This window comes from Orussus abietinus, unplaced genomic scaffold (assembly GCF_000612105.2).
Source record: "Orussus abietinus isolate OABI.00-Male unplaced genomic scaffold, Oabi_2.0 scaffold1, whole genome shotgun sequence".
Taxonomy (NCBI): domain Eukaryota; kingdom Metazoa; phylum Arthropoda; class Insecta; order Hymenoptera; family Orussidae; genus Orussus; species Orussus abietinus.
This window is the reverse complement of record NW_019396017.1, coordinates 1,031,367-1,052,222: the sequence shown is the minus strand read 5'-3', so window position 1 is coordinate 1,052,222 and position 20,856 is coordinate 1,031,367. Positions and strand designations below refer to the sequence as shown.

Sequence of the window (20,856 nt, the reverse complement as noted above, 5' to 3'; positions counted from 1 at the left end):
CCAACCGTTGAACACTGATACAACGGCAGCAGTGGCGGTAAATATGAATTGCAGTGATCACCAACATTCTCAGTAAACTATATTACCAAATTTTTAAAGAATATTTTAAATTCAATTTTTCACAATTTTAAATTTAGGCATTCAAGCTCAATGCTGCTTATTTATTTTAAAAACATATGGTTAATGAATTCAAACTGCAGAAACACAATTTATATACAGTTCATTCTATATCAACAACTTACTTTACATACATGTAATAACATTATTGAATTAAAATTAATTAAAGCAATTCATTGTCGCCCTGGTTATCATCGAAAGTGATACTTTCTAAACTTGGCATTGCACGTGAAGCCTCTATTAGTCTTTTATAACGCACCACTAAATCGCCAATCGAACGCCTTCTTCCTTTTTCCGGCGTTTCGTCAAGTTTTGGTATCGTCGAAATATCGGTTATCAGTTCTGGTTTTGTAAATTCACATATGTCGGGTTCAAAGTTTCTCTCTGGAATAGCATCAAGTTGAGGGGTGGTATAAACATTTTCATGAAAAAAATCTTTCTGTGGGCGTTTTTCAGTTGAGCAGGATTCTTTACAAAGACTGAATAGGCTGTGTGCAGTCACATTCAAACTATCTTCCAATTCATTGTTAATTTCTCTAGTAGCACTCGTTATAGCTGTTGAGTTCGCTTTCGAAGAACTTGGTATAGACATTATGCTGCTATTTGCTGTACATTATATAAAAATTAATACTTAGGGTAAAATACCTGCATATGAAAATTATATTATAGATTACATTATATGATACCTTTATCGTAGTTTTTCTTTGAATATGAAGAAAACAGTCGAGAATATTTTCCTGCAATTTTTGCTGTAGGCCACATGCTCTTACATGAAACAGTACGCTTAGGAGATCGGATCTCACTAATATTACAAACTGAATCATCAAAATTAATACGTGACACCAACATATTCGTACCCATTTTTATCGAAACTGCATCATCAACGCGCTTATGTCGTGAAAATAATGTCTTATAGTGCCCTGTTGAAAATGTAATTTTTGCTTAAGCAATTTACATAATTGTGAGAAAAATATTAAATTGAACATACCTTCAATAGGAGTTAATCTTAATCGATTATGAATATCACACCTATTCTCATCTTCATTAGTATTAATTCGAATTACTGGTGATGGCATCAGAAGTGTGCTATCAAAATAAAATACATCATCAACAAATGCATGTTTTTGTTTATTATGGCTCCTGTTGTTTTGAATGTCTATAGAAAAGGATTTTATCCTGTCCAATAGTTCATGGAAACGGCTAAGTATTGTCTTTGCATCCTCACAACTGGCTTTAACTTGTAAAACACATCCAGATAAATCTGGTAAAGGATTACTTTTAAGATGTCGAGATAATTGCTGCAGTACCGCACAAAATAATGAAAAAAAAGTTGCGTATACTAATTTGCCATCTGCATATATTTGGTGTGAAAGTACCTACAAAAAAAAAGTTAACATTATTTACTTGTTAAACCACGTATTTAGTTAGTTTAATAACATTTATGTTACTTGGATATCTGGATGGACATTAGATCTTGAAAGAGCACCAATGTCAACTTTTGGAAGGTTGTTCGCGTCCAAAACTTTAGAATCACTGAGAATACCTTGTATGATATCATTTACATCTTCGCTCAGACTTGCAATAGCGTTCAATGATTTTTGCCTTTCTTCAAGGGTTTTTATGTTCTCATTGATACTTTTTTTCCACACTGAAATAAATTACAGTTCTCCAAAAATGAGTTTTGCACTCAAATATACGATTAGTAATTTAAGTTTAATACTAACTATCAATAATCTGTTCGTTATCAATATCTTCCAACCGCTTTTTAACAATGTCATCAACTGGTGCCTGTGATATATTCTCCAATAATGTTTTCTTTCTTTCGAAGAGATCAATCTTCATTCTGCCTAATTCTTCTATTTCATTTCTGAAATAACAATTTTATACTTTAAATATGACTTCAATGTTTTACTTTCAAATGCAAAATCTAAAATTAATATCTATGGTAATATAGTTGCCAATCAAGACAGACACTTACTGTGCACAATTTTTACATTTTTCAAAAGTTACAGTAAATCCAGAGTCAATTTCAACTATTTTACTGTAAGTCTTTGCAATAATATTATTTAACAGGTTTTTTGTCAATTCCTCTACATCTCCAGGTTTCGGCGCAAACAAAACATTATAATGGCCTAGATTAATCATAAATAAACAAAAAATACTAATTAAATAAAATCATTTTAAACTGAAAAAAAAACTTAATTCAAACATCCATTAATGATTACTAAAAGAACTTTTTACCTTCCTTTTTAAGGTAGGATCTCAAAACGAGCTGAGACAACCTCCACATGATAATTGTAAACTTTGTCCCTCCAGCATGAAGCAAATGGGAAGCAAGAATCGTAGGAAAACCTATATCAGGATTTTCAGTTGATAAACGTCCTAAATATTCTCTCACATCGTTACGGTATTTGGTCTCGGTTCTTTTACAAATTACAGGCCATTCCACAAGCTTTTTAAAACGCTCGGCATCATACACCGATAGTAAATACTGTGTGACATGAACGAATCCTATCGTGTTTGGTTTACTGAACATTCCCTACAAGATATAAATGTATTTTACGTTACAGGATAAGTAGAAACATTAATTAATAAGAGCAGAAAACATTAAGTACCTCTTTGAAATATTTCTTGAAATCCTCACTCGGTTGGACCAGCTGTGTGAGGAGGAAAACATTTTTATGGAATGACGCGCTTAACGACCCCATTATAATCAAGACGATTCGCGGAATATAACAAAATGCTCAGTAGTTTTTACCGGTTTCTCACGTTTCATAGTTTAAAACCATTTTGAACCAAATGGCTTTCCTTTCGGGCAACTACACATGAACATATTAAGCCCCATCCATAATATCCATCATGGCGCTGTGTTCTCGCATTTGATTGGCTATTTCCAATATATCCTACTAAATGATTGAACGATTAATGCACTACGTATGTGAAAAATCTAAACCACTAAAAAGCCCACGAGCAAAATAGAAAAGTCAATGGAGTTGATGAAAAAATATTTTTTCATAAACGTAACAAAAAGAAATGCATAAATGAAAAGGTTAACACATACAGCTGTTAATGAAAGTAAATAAAAATTCCATACATGTCTTACTAATGTCAACGAATAGGATAAAAACCTAATAAAATTCACTTTGTAAAAATTATTCGATTTAATAATTTTAGTGAAAGTTAGAACTCAAGATAGAAATTCAACCGTTCAACATTATTTACATTTTTATAAATGCTCATTGATATACTTATCAAAGAAATTTAAAGTAACTCTCATTTCAGGAAATTTAGCCAATTCACATGCTGGCTCCAGTGTTAACCACTTGAAATCCTGATGCTCGCTGGATAAAGTAACAGGTTTCTTTGTATCAATAAGTTCAGCTAACCAATAGATTACAGTCTTCAGATTTCCTTTAACTTCATACTTTTGTTCCTGCTTTGCATCTTCATAAATTCTAAGATCATTCTTACTGAACCCTGCTTCTTCTTCGGTCTCACGTAGAGCAGTTTCCATATCCGACTCTCCAGGATCAACATGTCCTATAATATACAGATTATATTATATATACCTTCATCATATCACACTAGCGTTCTTATAACCTTTCGGAGGTGTCCAATGGTGATCACTATAGGATGCTTGCATTAACAAATATTCAATGTTTCCCTGAATTCGTCGGAAAATAACGAAACCACAAGCTCGCAATCCCATCACTGATGTAAGATTTTAGGGAAGCCACATATACGTTGTTCTTTTCAATTAAATTTTAAGAAGCTGACCATAGTCCTTGTTAAGGTAAGTTTTCACTTGCCGTGTGCTGAATTGCCCAATGACGAATGCTGCACACTTTATTAAGTGATTCTTTGATTCGCTTCAAACAAGTATTAAGGGGACATTGAAACATGAAAGGAGGTTTATAATATCTTGCCTCTTGCACTAGATTGTAATATTTATTTGTATCTTTCATCACTGCACATCTTATCGATTTTAGCAATGAGAACAGCCACAATATGGAGGCACGTAGTTTAGTTACCCGTGCACCCGTCCAAGTCGCCACGATCCAAGGATGGAAAGATATATGCAACAAACAAATCCAATATACAAACATCAACAAAAATCGAACGACCAGCCGCACAATACAGTGGAACTAAAAATGTTCTGACAAATAAAAATCCGTGGTTGAAAATACGTTTTGTTAACATTATCTTTTCTAAGATATTCTACTCGCAAATATATTCGAAGGAAATTATTTCTTGTCGGTCAATCATTATAGGGTAAACAAACGCTTTGTTCGTATCACTCACAAGGTATCATTATGAAATGAATTTAATTTAAACATTATACAGCCTGTGACAAAAGTGTAATGCCTTTATGCTTACTGCTTGACTGGTTGTAAAGTGTTGCATTCTTTTTATAATTATTACCTTATCATTACAATAATAATAGTATAATATAATTATTATCATACCAGACAGGTTCGCATAACGTCCGCATTATGAAAACGGTTTCTTCATTGTTTTGTGTACTTTTTTTTGTGTTAATGCTTATTTATGCACCCCCCTCCCCTTGACTAATACATGTAGCGCGATATTTAATAAATGATTTGAAAAGTGAAAAATGTGTAAAAAGGTGTACCTCTTACGCGACGGTACGGAGCATTGCTGGGAAGGAAATTTGTGTATTGTTTTTCACTTGATTTCTCTCTTTAATTAATAATTGTTTTGGGATTGCTGGAATACTTTTAATTCCTGTCAGTGGCTCGGAGCTTCTCCTCGACAGCTTCTTCGGAGGCCTCCGAAAGGTCTGTCGCCTGAATATACTTCTGCACACCGACTAAGGACTTCTTCAGAGCATCGAAAGAACTAGAGTACAACATCTTCTTCTTCACTTTGGCTGTGTCGGGGCACCACGACATTAGGAACAGTTTCTGTTTCTTGGAAGCCTGTGGATTAAAAGGAACGTACATTAATTTATACCATACATATATGAGCCTCATAACGTGCATATTATTTTTTACGTCCATTTTCTCGCTCCTCGCTACCCTATTAAATACAACTAACCCCGTTAATAGGACGCCAGAGAGAATTCAATGCCCCACGCAATATAGAGACCTGCGACTTGAAGAATCCCTCATTAATATGTTCACTGAACAGTTACAAACGAGTTGTCCCCTCGTGCGAAAAAGGCACCGGGTACAGCCGGAGACTTCCCGTGGGTTCCCGGTGACTCACATCCCAACGAATCCGTTAACGATGACTGGCTTAACTTGTCGAGTTAACAAACATTACATACAGCCGAATACGCATACGTACATAGGCACCTACAATATTCGGATATACAGGCTCGCGATAAATCCACAAATCCCTGCCTAGCCATCGAAACTCGTGAAAAACAACCGAACACTGTCCACTCCAAGAATCTAATAATAATGCAGATTTTGGCCGGCACTCGGAACCAAGCCCTGAAGCGATCCGCAGAGGTCTTTGCAGATTTCCGAGCTAATACAAAGGCATCTACGATTGTACATAATTCCCATCGTTAGATCTAATCTTCGTTCCACCGGTCTCACCTCCGAGGTACCCTGACATTGATGGGTATACTCGAAGTCGAAGAGGCCGTAGCGACATTCTCCGCTTCCGCCCTTCTGCAGGTCTTCGAGGAAGGCGTCGTAGGCGGCGTCGCGGGGTCCGATCACCTCGACGTCGATCTGCTTCTCGTCCTTAATGTAGAATATTACATATCGGTGTTTCTTATCCTTCTTGATCTCCTCGTACGTTGTCTTGCAGACATCGGCCACGGTTACTCCAGAAGCCTGGCAACAAGCAAAGTCACCTCGTCAGTTCCAATCGCGTCTAAGATAAATCAGATAAATCTACAAGTATGACTTCGATCGGCGACATTTACGCGGAATTTAAGATTACGCGACGGAAGTGTATAAGTGTAACGCCTTAACGGTAGCGGGGACGTAAAAGTACTTGCGGCAACGAGCTTACCACATCTCGGGTTTCAAGTAAGCGCTTTAGAAGCGTCGCTAATGCCCCGTGTAGCAAAACATTATCCGACGCCATTGTAAATTGCATTGTTCGCAATTACCTCTTCTGCTCGATTTACCTCGCTTACCGAATTAGCCTTCCTTTTCCACGGATTAATTCCTACCGGGATCAACGTAACGAGTGGAAAAATTAAGAGCGCAGACCTCGGCACGTCCAACCAAACGACGCCGTCAATCATCTACCCAAACTCGAACTAGTAAAGACACATTCTGACTGCATTCCTAACCCTTGCTTGCAGTGCTCAAGACACGTGTTGCCCATTGCCGTGTGGTTGACACTGAACACGTGGACGTGTCACATCGACACGTGAGACCGGTGTAACCGAATCTCTGACAGACACGGAGAAACAAAAAAAAAAAGATAGAAAATATTTTGGTCCAGTGAACAAACTGGCCCGAACGAGGGCATTCGATTCATCTTGGGAGATGTTTTGATTGGACAAATCGAAATTTCCGTTCCCACGACCAGACTCAATTGCCTCGATCAATTAAAGTATTTCGGTTAAGCTGTTTTATATATATATATTTTTTTTAATCTTGGTTTAACGTTTCAAATTACTTTAATATTCGACTTGATTTGACAATTACGCGGAACGATGCCGCGATTAGATGAAATCCATGATTGTATATCATTCGAGGCATGCTTTTAATTTAATTTCCCGTACTGATCTGCGATCGAATGTTCCCTCGACGTCTCCTCTGTCTTAATCGCGAGTGATCTCCAAGAGACGAGGTACGGGCCGCCTCTTTTGATAAAGTTCGCCGGCAAAGACGGCTGGTCGAAACTTTGAAGAGCTCTCGCCACGTGTCCGAGGGTCGGAGATAACTTTAGAAATGGATCGCCGCTCTTTTAGCATCGGATTCGCGCGTGGGAAGACTTTATTTCGGTCCTCACGTTTGCCCGTCGAATAAGCTTAAACGGATTGGCCGAGTCGGTAGTGAACACCAGGTTTGCGGATCCACCGACGAAAAGGCTGATAAGCGACGGTTCATATATTACCAACACGCGACAAGAACGTTTGCTTTGATATTTCCCAGAAAAAAAAAAGACCCGTCGCGAATTTACAAAAAGTTTAAAAAGGAATTCCTATGGGCGAGGAATTTTATCGTCCTAGGATTCGCATTTAGTGATAACGAAGACGAGGCATCCAGTTCACGGATAGATGCTGCACATACGTTGCATCTCAACGGGAGAAGATTAACGTTGACACGGGGGGGTCTCTCTTTATTTTTCGTTTTCGAAACATCGGAAGAGCCAACGAAGCCGCGCACCCCCCGGCTCGGCTGTGATATTTATAAATTTTGGAACGGCATGCCAGACAGTATTTAGATAATCGCCATCTACGAGGAGAGAGACAACTCGAGAGGATCCCTTTAGGACTTATCCTCGAAATCCACTGCAGAAAAGAAAGAAAAAAAAAAAATATGAAAGAAGAAAAAAAAATCAAATCACTCATCTCGAGTGCATACAACTGCTCCACCCACAAGTCATGGAAGCTCTCGTCACAAAGCGAGTGCATGCAATGCAGTCACCTGACGTTCAATGCGGAACAGCAAAGTGAACAAGTGCCTGATTGTTCGCGGGGCACTGTTGCAAAATCTGGAAAATTACGTGTGCATCTGCAAATGTTCGCCCGGAAGCTTGTTCCCTCTTATCGAGCTCGGTTGTCCAGAAAGTAGTTTTTAAACAAAGCTGTTTTCCCGCCCATCCGCATAATGTACTATTAAGCCACTTCCTGAGTACAGCCAACAAAAGGGGAATTATTATTTTACTCGGACAACAGGAGTGATATTCACGGTCGCAATATTCCTCGGTAGCGGCAATAAACTGTTAAAAATAAACAACCTATCGGTTTTCTGCCAATAATATACATCATGCGCTACCTCGGTAGTCCAGAAAGTAGTTTTCAGGCAAGGCTGTTTTCCTGCCCATCCGCGTAACATACCATTAAGTCATTTCCTGAGTACAGTCAACAAAAGGAGCATTATTATTTTACTCGGACAACAGAAGTGATATTCATGGTCGCAATATTCCTCAGTAGCGGCAGTAAACTGTTAAAAAGTAAATAATTAATGTTATTCGATCGAGTAGTGATATTTGGTTTCCGCCAATGATATGCATCATTTAATGGCGCGACCGTCGTCTTTTGGAGCGGCCCAACGGAAACCGTTAGTGGGAAGGGAAAAGGCCGCAGGAGGCGGGATGACGTGCCTCTTCGTGGCCGGCCTACGAGTAGAGGAACAGGAACACAACCCTTCGATCGATATCCCAACGCCACGGGGGGTGTCTATTCGAGCCAGTCCTGGCAGGCTCCTTTCGTTCCGGCGAGCGACGACGCGCCAATGGGGTCGACTCATCGCCCACTCCAGGGGAAATCGCGCGACCAGCGTGCCGGCCAATCGCGGCGCGCTATCCGTCCGGTCCAACGGAAAAGGGACTCCGCCGCATAGCGAGAGGTAGAATTTCGGACGTCTTGCGAGAATCGATATATCCAGAATTCGCCGGCCGTGCGTCACGCCACGTGGGCCCACGGATTTCAAGGTTAGATCTCGATCCTCGATGGGATTCCGAGAGGCCGGTGACGCGCCTTTCCTTAGCGTCGATCTACGTCATCAGTCAGTGCACATCGCAGGGTACTCTTCCAAGTATCGTTCCTTATGTTCCGACAAACGTGAACGTAAGCGACGAACAGTTCGACCAGGTCGATATCGGTTAAGGTAACGTGAAACCGGACATCTGAGGGGTTAATAGTTCATGAAACATTCCGTTCATTCGTTTCAAACTTTACGACATAAATACAGAGTCTGCAAAGAAGATCCATGGAAATATCACATTTTATGAAATATATTTAAAATTTCTGTGAATAAATTAAAAAAAAAAAAATTGAATTTTCATGCGTATCAAGACCTTCCTTATAGCCTTCGTAGTCACGTCGTAATGTTTGAAACGTTTTTTTCTTCTTTTTTCAAGTAATTGAAGCTTTTCCGTTAAGATCCAACGGTTGGATCTCAAAATTTCGCTCGATCGGCAGGTCCTTTAATTCGTGATATAAGTCATTATAAAAAGCGGGTCTCTTTCGAGGGGACACGTCCCCGGGTTTTGAGAACCACTGGCCTTGGAGAGAATGACCGACCTCCTTAGAGGCTCCTTACATTCGCCCCCTCTCCTTGTTCGTCCATCTCCCTCTCTCCTACGTACCGCGCGACTAATTCACCGCGTGGTCTGGCACCGTGGGAGACGAGTGCAGGGTAAGAAGGGTCAATATCAAGGATGCGCCTTCTAGACAGTAACTACGGTCTACATCCAAGCTAGCGTCTAGGCGTTATCTGAGCGCCTCCAAGGTTGGGCACCACCCACCGCAATCAATTCCGGTCGAACGACAAGCACTCGCTATTGAATCCCGTCGTTTCCGCAAATTACGATTTCCCCGACACGGCGTTGACTCAATTTACGGTGCCGATAATTTTCTCTTCACCGGAACCAACAAAAAAAAATGCCCCAGGTACCAGTACCTTCCTCAGGGCCTCCGCGTAGAAAAAAAAAAAAAATTGAAACTAAAACTAATCACCCAGTTCCAAGAAAATAAACGAGACCCTTCGAATGTTCCCTTCGCGTCCCCCTTAGTGAACGATTTAATTTTCCCTCGGGTTTTACTTACGCCGAGGAAAAGATAGCGACATCAAGGACGGAGCGATGCACCGTCCGCTCTTATCTCCGTCGAACTTCGCGGTAAGGCGCGATAAGCCGTGCAGAGCTCGGCAAAGTGGACGATCTCGTTAATGCGACTCGCCGAATTGAGTCGTTGCCGTTAATACCCCCTATCGATCTAGAATCTGATAAACCACCGAGATGTCCATTTAAGGCCGTCCTTCGCCCGAACGTGGGGAACTCCAATCGCACCGAGTACCTCCGATGGCGATCGATGAAAGAAAAAAAAAGAATCTATCCAGAGGGTGACTCGTCCAGATTCGACGAGGACAACGCTCCTACGATTTAACCCAGCCATTAGCGAGCTAATAATTTCGCGACTACCCAAAAGTTCAAGGCTGGCGTCGAAGGAAAGGCTCCGAGGCGAATGGTAATTTCTTTTCAAAGTATTCACCGGGTCTCTAAATCTGCATGCAAATCACCCGCCGTGGCCATGCATCTCTTATTCCTGGCACGAGTCCCACTGTCCGTAACAGGTACGGAACCAGCGGAAACCAAGTCGGCGCCGTCCGTCCTCGGAAATATCGGAAGAACCGCGGAATCGCGTTAACGGCGCCTGGGGTTCTCTACGGTCGAAATGCGGCATCCAGGAAAGTATAGAGAAAAAAGAAGAAGAAGAAAATAGCCATCACGGGTAATTGACTGCTTGGACAGGTGCGACAATCGGGAAGTCCGCATAGTCCGAGTGTCCGGATAAATTACGGAATATGTCGGCTAGCTCTCGACGAATCGCACATCGATAATCCATCCCGTGAATTTCGACGCCGACCAGCGTGAGACACGTTTGTAAAGTAATTCAAACCGTTATTTTAAAATCTTTAAGAGAGTGAGAAATCTGCACGCAGTCGCCGTGATAAGAGGACCTTCGAGGAAAAGAAATCGCATTCGTCGATCTCGACCCGAAGTCGCGTGAAATCTCGCTCACACCGAGAGAAGCAAAAAGTGTCATTGAACCAAAGGAGTATTTCTTTGAACAGTACTAAAAAAATATATATATATAAATTGTAAATTAGAAGAATTCGACGGGAATAAATTATAATAAATTGGACGCAGCATTTCTTCGGAATTGTGAGAATTCATTTGGATCAAATTATTTCTTCGGTTCGATGGATCTTTTTTTTTTTCACAGTGCACAGGCCAAGTACGCGGATTAATAACCAGGAAATACGAAATACCGTCCCAGACAGTTATGTCAATGAGGTAGGTAAGACCAGTTGGCAATATTCGCGGTGCAGTTTAGCGTATAACTCTTGGACACGGTATCCCGGTATCTGAAAATAGAGGATTCGTTCCTGGACTTCGCGTTAATTATTATAAGCGCCCATAAGGCACATAATCATCGCGGTATCAACACGAGATAATAAATCCGATCTTCATGGATCGACGTAGTATCATTCCATGGAAGGAACTCTCCATAGCGACATGCAAATTACACGCGAAGTCTGAATCATGATCTAACCGACAACCAGGGACGTTCTTTTTCCACCGAGATTTCTATCGCACCCACACGGCGACGAAAAATCGGAAAATCCGATAAATCCACCGGTAACGAGAAAACTCGGGATTTCAGGTCTCGGTAAAATTAACCTCGACATCGGATATCCCGGAAACGACAATTCCCTCCCGATGTTTCCCAAAGGCCGTTGCCAACTCGATTTTCTTTTTCCAAGGGCAATGCGTCGGCAAAAGTGGATTCGGCAATACTTATCGCCTTATCTTGAGCATTGTGTGTGTACAAGGTTTAGCAAAAACTTGTGGACGTGGCTTATACAACGCTATTCTCGTCGAAAATCGAGTAAAAGTGATGTACTATTTTTTTCTTTTCTTTTTCCCTTCAACAATTCACCGTTTACCTGTAATAATTAGCTGAAAAATAAGGCACGTCGATTAGCAAAAAAAAACACGCCTTAAACTTTCCACCTCTTCTGTCGCAGAGTGGTTGAAAAGTCCCGTAGAATTCTTTTTTCTGCAGTACCCAGTCTGCCTACGATAACTAATTAAGAAATACCCAACTGAAGACTGATACGCGTTCGACCTTGCATCTGCTTAACTACTTCTCGCTTATAATTATTAAAAGCAAACTACGTACCACAAAAAAAAAAAAGAAAATTCTAGACCTTTCCCAACGCGCAAGTAGTCAAGAATTCCTAGTAATTAACCCTCTTCTCTATCATTAATTCCCTGCCTTGTGCGTATTTTTTTTTTTCTTTCCAGACCCTCCCATACCAGCTCGCACCTAAAGCACGTCTTACCAACCACTCCCCCGGAACGGCGCAGGAAAGCCTTTTTCCGACTGCACATTCGGGTAGGAACCGAGCCAGAGAGAGGAAATCCGGCGTCGTCTCGAGAGGTCTGCGTAGTCCCATAGAGCCGACCCGTAATCTCGATTAAAGGCCGATTCAAACATGCCGTGGCGTGTCGTGTCCGTGCCCCGATGGAAATAACGGCTTAGATTGATATCAGAGTACCCGTGCACATTTCGTGTCCACGAATACCCAATATAGATCTAAGTTATTTCCACGGACGTGTCCGAATCGGCCTTAACTCGTGGCATGACGCGGTCGAGTGGATTTTCGGCGTCCCGGAGTAAGCGAGACTCCGGTATTCCAAGAGTCCGTCCGGGAAGCGCGGTTCTCTCCCGCATGCCTCGTGGCGTGCGTACTCGCGAGTTGCACCTGCCGGTCCGAGCGGGCGTTCGGCAACCGGGAATGATTCATCGTAGACGGCCGACAAAAAGCGCGTACCTTCTCGCCGGGTCGGTGTTCCCGGCAGCGCGCGGTATCGCTCGGTATCGCCCGAAGAGGAGAGGTCGCATGCCCAGCCGCTCGCCTACCGGCGCTGCGAGCGTACCCGGCTCGACCGCATATGCCGAGGTATGTCGATACACAGAGTTATATACGGGGCCCAATAATCGCGACGCCGCGAATAATGGGACGTGGAAACGACCGGCGAGGGCCCCGAGTCGCGTAACCTCGGCGGCAAAAAAAGAATCGCGGCTCACTTGGCTCCGCTGGGACAGAAATGGCGACCGGCGCGTCTGCTCCGGCCTAACCACAAAGTGCACCGCTCACCGGGCCGCGTTCTCTCCCCTGCGCGACACCCTCGCTCGTTAGCCTGTGTGATATTTACCATTTCGGGAAATCGTCGACAGTACCAGGAGTCGGGTAAACAAGCACTATCGACACTTTCGCGGGACCTCGGCTCTAGTAGAACTGGATCGCGGTGTCCAGTCGGGGGGCGCGCGTGAACAACGGAAAGGGAGGCTCCTCAGGCCCGCAGTTGTGTATCCCTCCGCGTGCGCGCGCAACCGCGGCGGCTGGACCGATTGGCTCGCGACGTCGGTGCGCCCCCCGGCCTCCGCTGGTGTCGGCCGCCTTTCCGCTCGACTTTTTCTCGGATATTCCGGTAAGTGCGCAGCGCTCGTCGTTATCGCGTCCCTCCGGAGATCCTTGCCGCGCTTGCGATATCGGGTCCACGCGAATTCGGCGGCTCCTCTTGGCTAAAACGGTTTACTCGGCGGTTTCGATCGCGAGGAGGCGGCACTACTTGCCACCGGGCGACCAATGACGTCGCGCGGTCGCGCCGGTGACTCGCGCGTACGCTATTTTTGAATGGAGATAACTGCTCTGACAGACTTTGCGGCGATTTACCACACCTCGCCGATTGCACGCGTCCCGTCTGCTGGTATCTCTCAACGTCCTCGCTGTCAAGTCGAATAATCTGCACTGGTCGTCGCCATGACGTGTCGGGGTCACGGACCAATCGCGGGGCGGCCTATGGGGAAATTGCCTTATATGGGCCGCGACACACAGCCGCCCATCACTCGCCTCGTGTGCATGCGCGTCGCAGAGTAATCCGGCGTTAACATGGCCCGTCATCCCCGGTGACTGAACCTACGGACCCTCGACGACCTTATGGAGGCATTAGGTGCCGACCGGGGGCAATGCATATCGCGAATGTCATTTCACAGAAATGGAGATTCAATGTTTATGGTGATTCAGAATTTAACATCGATCGTGTCTTTGTCCGTTACGCGACTCGATATTCCTAGGATTAGATAAATCAAATTGGAGGTGACATTGTACTGCCTATATTTTTTTTTTTTTATGAAAATGTTTTTATAAAGTGAAATAATCCTAGGTATACGTTACGCTGCAGTGGTGTTACACTTGTACAAATTGTTATACATGGTATGAGGCATCGAATCATGATAGGATACGTGAGATCGTTACATTTTTATTATTTAATTACTACTACTGGGGGTTCAAATGTATACTGTTTTCGATGTCAATTATTGGCTTAATTCTGCTAGATCGTACATCCATCGTAATACAATCAGATATAATTACAAAGCTGAGAATAATAATTGAAATATTAATGGAATATGGTTAAAAGTAATAATAAAAGTATTTATACAAATAAATTAATATGTATTGGCGTAAAGGTTTGAGAACGGCGTTATCAAACAAAGTTAAATTATGTTCTATATCTTGTACAAGTATTGATTTCTTCATTTGCTAAAGGTGGGTCCAGAAAGCTAAGTTATAGAATAAATTACAAAGGTCACTGGAGAAAGAAGCCTATAATTTTCTATCGTGGCAGTATATTTTTTTACACATCGCTATAAGAATAACAGTGAAACTAGTACTGAAAGTAGTCGGAATTGTAAATAAATAATTGTTATTCAAATAATATTATTAAGACATACGCTATAATACAGATTTCCTGTATACAATCACTTTGTATGCGTTATTTTTGGATTTGCATCTACAGTGTATTCAAGATGTATCAACGTTCAATTGGTCATTCTTATTTAGTAAGTTGACATGTTCTTTCTTTCTAACTAAAAATCATTTAATGTACTAAAACAATCTATAAGGTGATTAAAATGTACCTTCTAATTATCAGGAATGACCTTGTTTAATTTATTTCATGCGTTTATTGAATGCACTGTAGATGCGCGCTACAAATGTATATGTACATATTTATTTGTAAGTACAGTCTATGCATACTATATATATGCATTTGCACAGACGAATCTATATAGTATTCCGCATAAAACAAATATCAAGTCTCTACTGTTTCCGCGATATGCCTAATGCTATAAGAAATCAAATCATGTACATTCTGTTCATTGAATTGCTATCGTAATGTGTTTGCTTATGTCATGAATATCATGTAATTGCGCTAAAATATTGAATAGACTAAAAAAATAGTCAATCATTAATGTGTACACGTGTACATAAATTACCTAATTTCTTCATGTTATATGTACTAATTCAGTTTAATTAAATTAATGACGTTGTAAAATTCGACATTTAGTAATGTCACGTTTATCACTTAACCACCTTAATATGATTATTCTCTCAAATCCAAAGTAAGAGTTTAGATATTATCAATTGCCTATAATAGGCGAGATATATTATAGGTGAATAAAATAGTGATAATACTGTCATCGTTCACATAAACCAATTGCCAAAAAGGAACAACCTGCAACATGAATTACTGTAGGCTACAATACTTTTGCAACACACGTGGATAAAACGCGTACAAAAATTCCGAGTTTCCAACATTGACAATTATATTACTGTTATAAATAAAGACAATCATGAATACTTTGAGTTATATCCACGTGAAGCATGTCCTGTTACCATGTACTATTTTTCCATAAAAAGTCACTTCGTGCAATAGAGGTAACGATTAAAAATATTTCAATGATCACATTAAGTAATATTCAGATTAGAATGTTGTTATACTTGATACTTGGGCCAAGTCATCTTTGAAAATGAGGAATACGGATTGAACATTGTTTCCGTCAATATAATCGGATCTATTCTCGTTTATCGTTAGTGCATTCAATAAAATAAATATGCACCGGTTTATTGCGTAAGGCAATAAAACCTAAATCTACATTATTTTAAAAGTTCATCTACCAAGTCTGAGCTGCACGTTCAGATTTACTTCAACTAATAACTTTGAAAAATGATCTAGTAAAAACTAAAATCATATCTTCTCTTCTATTTCTTTTTTTCATTTTCTTCTTAAATGGGTATAACAAAACCAGTTGGAAGAAAACGATTCATGAATATTTTGAGTTCTTGCAATGAAAGGTTTTTCTTGAGTTCTGTAAAATCTCATAAAGAATAAAAATGTACTCCTCCGCGAAAAAATTATTACTGGCTACGTCTTTACAATTTTAGAGCCAACACATCGATGCACGCTTAATGGATGAAAATTACTTGAATATACTATGAATGCTATTACGTGGGAATAAAGGAAACGATACATACAGCAGTTGATTTATCACTTAAAATAGGTTAAACCTATAGATTTTGAGACATTAAATATTAGTACTAATTTACCAGGTAAAACTATGTATGTACAGACGTCAATACCCATTATCAGAATCACTCATTTTCTTCACCATCACACAGGTTGTATACAATGATTTTCTAAATACGGAAATGTATCAATCTATCATCAAATGATCAAACTAATAACGCGTTTATTATCTAAGGTTTATGAAAGAAAGCTACGAAGACTCGCCCAAGTAACCAACATATTATTTTATGTTATCGATATGAAATATCGGTCTTGAGAGTCATTTAATAGCAGATTTTGCTGAAATATATACTAATAATTGAAAAAAAAAGTCAATTGCTAACTAGTTTTAAGATTAATTGTTGAAATTCTATTGAAGTTAATCTGTACGACAAAGATAATCGTTGCCATAATATCATGGCTCATTTGAAAACATTAAAAAGCCAAAAAAAATACATTATTAAAAATTAAATAAATGACAATTTCAATATAATTAATGTCCTACTGCAAAGAAATGTATTCTTACAAACAGCACCTGTAGTCTTTCTTATGTTCTCAACCAGTTAGACATCTCAACAATAATCACTATTTGTAATTACCGAACGGTAACCTTAATGCAACTAACAAATTCCACATTTTCCTTTCCAAGGTTACGATGCAAATAATGTTAGATGAGTCCACGCTTTTTCTTGTAATCCTCTAAATTCAAAGATCGTCTAGGTCCAGTGTCCTTTACGTTACTAATGGGTTTAGGTAAGACACTGACAGGATTATCTGCAAAGAATGAATATTTTTTATAGGGTAAAGCTTTGTATTATGGCACGCATTAAATCAACATTATAACTTAATAAGAAATGTAATATAAATTATTTACTTACTTGGAATGGGTACCTCTAAATCTATCGTGATGTCAAAGTCATGGGCATTAAAGAGATCTTCGGTGCTTTGTTTCTTTTTAACTTCTTGCCCATTCTCCTTCTCATTAGTCGAAGCAACGGTATCAGCAGCTGGTTGAGGGCTTGCCTTTGCCTCTGTGGTTGCTAAAGAAGGAACTTCTTCGTCTTTGGGCTTATATACCATTCGTGGCTTTGTACTTCGCCTGGTAAACGGATCATCTATCTGCTTCCCCTTGTTTGCCTTAATCTCCTCCTAATTATTTGAGTTAAAGACAGATGACAATCAGTAAAGCTAATTATAGCTAATGTAACTAGTCTACTTGTCTGTGACGCATCAAAGAGGCGTCATGTACATCTCTGTATTATGTAAATGAAAGTTTGTTTACAAGTGACTTACCATTATTGCTTTTTCAGCTTCTTCAACATTTTTCTTTCTATTTCGATCATTAATGTACGAAATACTAGAAATTGTTGCTGTGCGCATTTTATCTAGCTCTGATGCACGCTCTTCCAATTCGCTCAATTCTTGATTTAGCTGACTAGCTAACTCGTCGTCACCTCTGCAGTTGGCTGCGTCTCTGTCTCGCATTAGCTGTGCTTTCTTCATGGCATAATTATAAGGATTTTGCTTGAACCTTTCCTTTTCCCTTACAATTTTCTCAATGTCTTCTTCCTTGAATTCGTATACCACTGCTTCTCTGATATCTTTCAATTTTTGTTCAAGTTCCTCAAACGTTGGCATTGAGATACCTTGCAAGGCACAGGTTTCTTTCCACTTAAAGAATTCGGATTCCGTAAATTCTTGATTTGACACAAACTCTAATCTGAAGACACGCTCCTGAGCGCCGTGTCTTAATTTTAATCCTTTGTTTGTTCTAGTACCACCCAACTGATAAATTTTTCCTGTTTCACATACACCACTTACTTCGGCTACTCTGTAAACTGGTTTTCCATTATTGTTGCCAATGCCAATCCTTACAAAACAGCCTTGAACTATTCGTTCGAAGAATGGAAGATGCACAAATCTCTCCATCTTGTGTCGTGATAATCTAATTTTGTTCAAGTCTTCTTTAGTGCTTACATACACAGGTTTTTTTGGCTTACTCTTGTGACTTGATACCGACCTATATTAACAAAATAATAGAACCATATTTAGTATTACTTTCAACAGAATGTTACCCTTCGCATAAATAGATTATTTACTTTTTGTCATTGTCCCAGTCTGATTCTCTACTCTCACTTGACGAGGACCTATGGTGTGATGCAGGCTTTGATGGCTCTTCTTCTTCGGCACTGTCGGATGATCCACTATCATCAGAGTATATATCGGAAGCTTTAAGTTTTGTTTTATTCGCTCCACCTTTATGATCATCTTCTAGCTCTTCTTCTTCAATGTCTTTTGTTTGTTGTTGTTGCTGTTCCATCCGTTGTTTTTCTTTTTCCTCTGTTAATGCAATAATCAAGCAAATTCTATGACTTCTATAAACAATTGTGTAGTAAGTACTGTATAGATGCTAATAAAACTTTACCTCTTTCTTTTTTCTCCTCTCGCCTTGCCTTCAATAGGGACATGGCATGGAATTTTTTGTCTTGTTTCTCTTCTATCGTTTTCTTACGATCTTTACTTCTCTCTTTCGGATCCGGAGCTCTATCAAACTTTTTCTCTTCTACTCCCCTCTCCTTCTTTTTGAACTCTTTCTGTTTCTTCAATTCCTGCTTTTTAGCCATTCGAAGTTTCTTTTCAATTTCAAATCTCGTCTTCATGATTTCTCTTTGTTCAATGCGTTTGAAGATTTCTTGTTCTCTTTCTTTTTCCGTCATCTGGGCAAGTCGCGCTTGGTCCTCGGCATCCCCCATTAGCTTATCATCATATCCATCGTTGAACTCTTCCTGACTGGAATCTGAGACACTCGCATCAGAATCCGATACCTCTCCTACAACAATAACATTACACCTTTCATTTCATACCATATTATGATATATTGCTTTACAATATTAAACCATATTACTTTTAACAAAATAATTCTTTATGACTTAACATAAAATGTAATGAAATGCTTGTTATATTATTCCATTATTATTGAAAATACCTTCTTCCGGTTCAGAATACTTTTCTGGTTCCTTTTCACTTCCACTATCTTCTGAACTAGATTTTGTAACTTTTCGTTTATTTCTCTTTGTCGGTGATTTTTTCTTCTTTGTCTTACCACCTTTCGAACCCCAGTCCTCGTCAGAATCTGAAGTGTCATACCCAGCCTGTTTCTCATCTTTTTGAGTAGAATCGTTATCTTCATTGGATTGGGAATCATCTTGAGTCTTACTCTTTTTTTTCTTTGCCAATGACAGTAATTCCTATAACAGAATAGTTATTATCTGTTAGTAAAATAATTGAAGTTCCTCAGGTATCAAATAAAAATGTATAGCTTCTGCAAGATTAAGTTAGTAGATTTATTATATTTTCAGTTATACTAGCATAATTGATAAGACAGAAACAGTTCAGCAAAAGAACTGTCAATTATGAAATTATAATGTAATCCGAAATCTCCAAAAATGTAATCTGCCAAGGTGCATAGGTTATGTATAAACGCGATACTAAATGGTATATACAATTTGAAAAATATTGAAAAGGATTGTCGCAACAGAAACGTAAACTGTGGTGTGTGCCACAATTCCGCAAAACTAATAAATGCATGGTAACATTAAAAAAAAAAGTTTGAATACTTAGATATGTTTAGTTATAAAAGGTTATGTATTTACGCTGTCTAAATCTGAACCGGATTCCGACGCATTTCCACTGCTCTCAGTATCGATAAGAGCTTGATTTTTCCTTTTTGGCATTTTGGAGTTAATTTTCAACTGAGGATCATGCAAAATGCGCGATCTTTCAATACACAGTAAATTAACGTCATGCAAAACGGAACCACGAACGCCCGCGCACAACAATGCTCGACACTCCTCAACGCTTTCCAGTGCCTCTCTGAACGTGACTGAAGTCACGGCGAGTCGTTCGCGGAAGGAAGGGGCAGAGGGCAGGTATAGGGATTATCCCCAGACTGACTACACCGATGAATCTAGGCGAATTAAGAAATAGGTAGCAAGAATACTATTGAAATAGATATAACGGTAGCACAGTGACATATTAACAAGCTATTCAACAATTTATACCATAATCCCCGGTTATTCCCATTTTAACTGCATATTGAGAATCCGTCGCATTCATAGAAATTCGTATTTACCATACCTGGATTAACGCAAAAGTGCTTACCTGCAAAGATCGATCTACCATTAATATTCTTAACTTTTAGCTGACAATATCGAGGATTAAAAATTACTCAGAACTGTGACGAAAGTGACACAGGATTGAAAACAGTTCTGATTGGTTTTTTACATTTACCGCATTGACACACTAAGGCCCAGTTACACGATTCGAGTTAACCGTAAGTTAATTAGTTTACAGCAGGTTTAAACTTCGGTTAACTAGAATTGTAGAAACGGGCCGAAACGCGTCAAATTGGTAACACTGTATTGTTATGCTCATGTGACATTTTTATGCCTTGTATGCGTCAATGTGTTACTAATTTATTATGTTACAAATTAATGTGTATTAATATAAGTCGGCAGGTACTTTTCTGACAACGTGGCTAACGTTTTAGTGGAGCAGTAAATATTAAATATTGGTGTTTTGTAACCGTGTTTGATTCTTAACGTCGTGCATACAAATTATTTTTTTACAGATATGGATAATGTACTGCATAAGGTATCT

General features: G+C 39.8%; 4 protein-coding genes across 4 annotated transcripts; all 4 read right to left on the bottom strand.

Moving 5' to 3' along the window:
- Nucleotides 1–125: 125 nt before the first annotated feature.
- On the bottom strand, nucleotides 126–3,150 carry LOC105698017. The gene is made up of 8 exons (XM_012421842.2): nucleotides 2,733–3,150; nucleotides 2,359–2,656; nucleotides 2,096–2,249; nucleotides 1,842–1,984; nucleotides 1,566–1,765; nucleotides 1,106–1,493; nucleotides 804–1,037; nucleotides 126–723 (listed from the first exon to the last, which is right to left on the bottom strand). The coding sequence occupies exons 1-8, from the start codon at nucleotides 2,823–2,825 to the stop codon at nucleotides 281–283; spliced, it is 1,953 nt and encodes a 650-aa protein (XP_012277265.1). The 5' UTR covers nucleotides 2,826–3,150; the 3' UTR covers nucleotides 126–280.
- Nucleotides 3,151–3,259: 109 nt separating this feature from the next.
- On the bottom strand, nucleotides 3,260–3,915 carry LOC105698021 (bis(5'-nucleosyl)-tetraphosphatase [asymmetrical]). Its single transcript, XM_012421848.2, has 2 exons — nucleotides 3,718–3,915; nucleotides 3,260–3,657 (listed from the first exon to the last, which is right to left on the bottom strand). Exons 1-2 carry the CDS (start codon nucleotides 3,824–3,826, stop codon nucleotides 3,344–3,346), a joined length of 423 nt encoding a protein of 140 aa, XP_012277271.1. The 5' UTR covers nucleotides 3,827–3,915; the 3' UTR covers nucleotides 3,260–3,343.
- A 131-nt stretch (nucleotides 3,916–4,046) lies between these two features.
- LOC105698020 (cofilin/actin-depolymerizing factor homolog) lies at nucleotides 4,047–13,145 on the bottom strand. Its single transcript, XM_012421847.2, has 3 exons — nucleotides 13,006–13,145; nucleotides 5,685–5,927; nucleotides 4,047–5,057 (listed from the first exon to the last, which is right to left on the bottom strand). Exons 1-3 carry the CDS (start codon nucleotides 13,006–13,008, stop codon nucleotides 4,857–4,859), a joined length of 447 nt encoding a protein of 148 aa, XP_012277270.1. The 5' UTR covers nucleotides 13,009–13,145; the 3' UTR covers nucleotides 4,047–4,856.
- Nucleotides 13,146–16,163: 3,018 nt separating this feature from the next.
- On the bottom strand, nucleotides 16,164–20,087 carry LOC105698016 (RNA polymerase-associated protein Rtf1). The gene is made up of 7 exons (XM_012421840.2): nucleotides 19,851–20,087; nucleotides 19,184–19,445; nucleotides 18,623–19,027; nucleotides 18,297–18,537; nucleotides 17,491–18,217; nucleotides 17,076–17,346; nucleotides 16,164–16,971 (listed from the first exon to the last, which is right to left on the bottom strand). The coding sequence occupies exons 1-7, from the start codon at nucleotides 19,929–19,931 to the stop codon at nucleotides 16,865–16,867; spliced, it is 2,094 nt and encodes a 697-aa protein (XP_012277263.1). The 5' UTR covers nucleotides 19,932–20,087; the 3' UTR covers nucleotides 16,164–16,864.
- Between the last annotated feature and the right edge of the window lie 769 nt (nucleotides 20,088–20,856).

Bases quoted from the DNA above. Each gene is read 5' to 3' on its own strand.
- LOC105698016 (XM_012421840.2), bottom strand. From the start codon at position 19,931: ATGCCAAAAAGGAAAAATCAAGCTCTTATCGATACTGAGAGCAGTGGA. The intron at 18,218-18,296 runs GTAAATAATCTA...TTGTTAATATAG, and splicing joins GACTGGGACAATGACAAAAA to GTCGGTATCAAGTCACAAGA. The intron at 17,347-17,490 runs GTAAGTCACTTG...TCAAATAATTAG, and splicing joins AAGCTGAAAAAGCAATAATG to GAGGAGATTAAGGCAAACAA.
- LOC105698021 (XM_012421848.2), bottom strand. From the start codon at position 3,826: ATGGGATTGCGAGCTTGTGGTTTCGTTATTTTCCGACGAATTCAGGGA. The intron at 3,658-3,717 runs GTTATAAGAACG...TGTATATTATAG, and splicing joins CCATTGGACACCTCCGAAAG to GACATGTTGATCCTGGAGAG.
- LOC105698020 (XM_012421847.2), bottom strand. The intron at 5,058-5,684 runs GTGAGACCGGTG...TTTAATCCACAG, and splicing joins AATGTCAGGGTACCTCGGAG to GCTTCCAAGAAACAGAAACT.
- LOC105698017 (XM_012421842.2), bottom strand. From the start codon at position 2,825: ATGGGGTCGTTAAGCGCGTCATTCCATAAAAATGTTTTCCTCCTCACA. The intron at 1,494-1,565 runs GTAACATAAATG...TTTTTTTTGTAG, and splicing joins ATGTCCATCCAGATATCCAA to GTACTTTCACACCAAATATA. The intron at 724-803 runs GTATCATATAAT...TATAATGTACAG, and splicing joins AAAGAAAAACTACGATAAAG to CAAATAGCAGCATAATGTCT.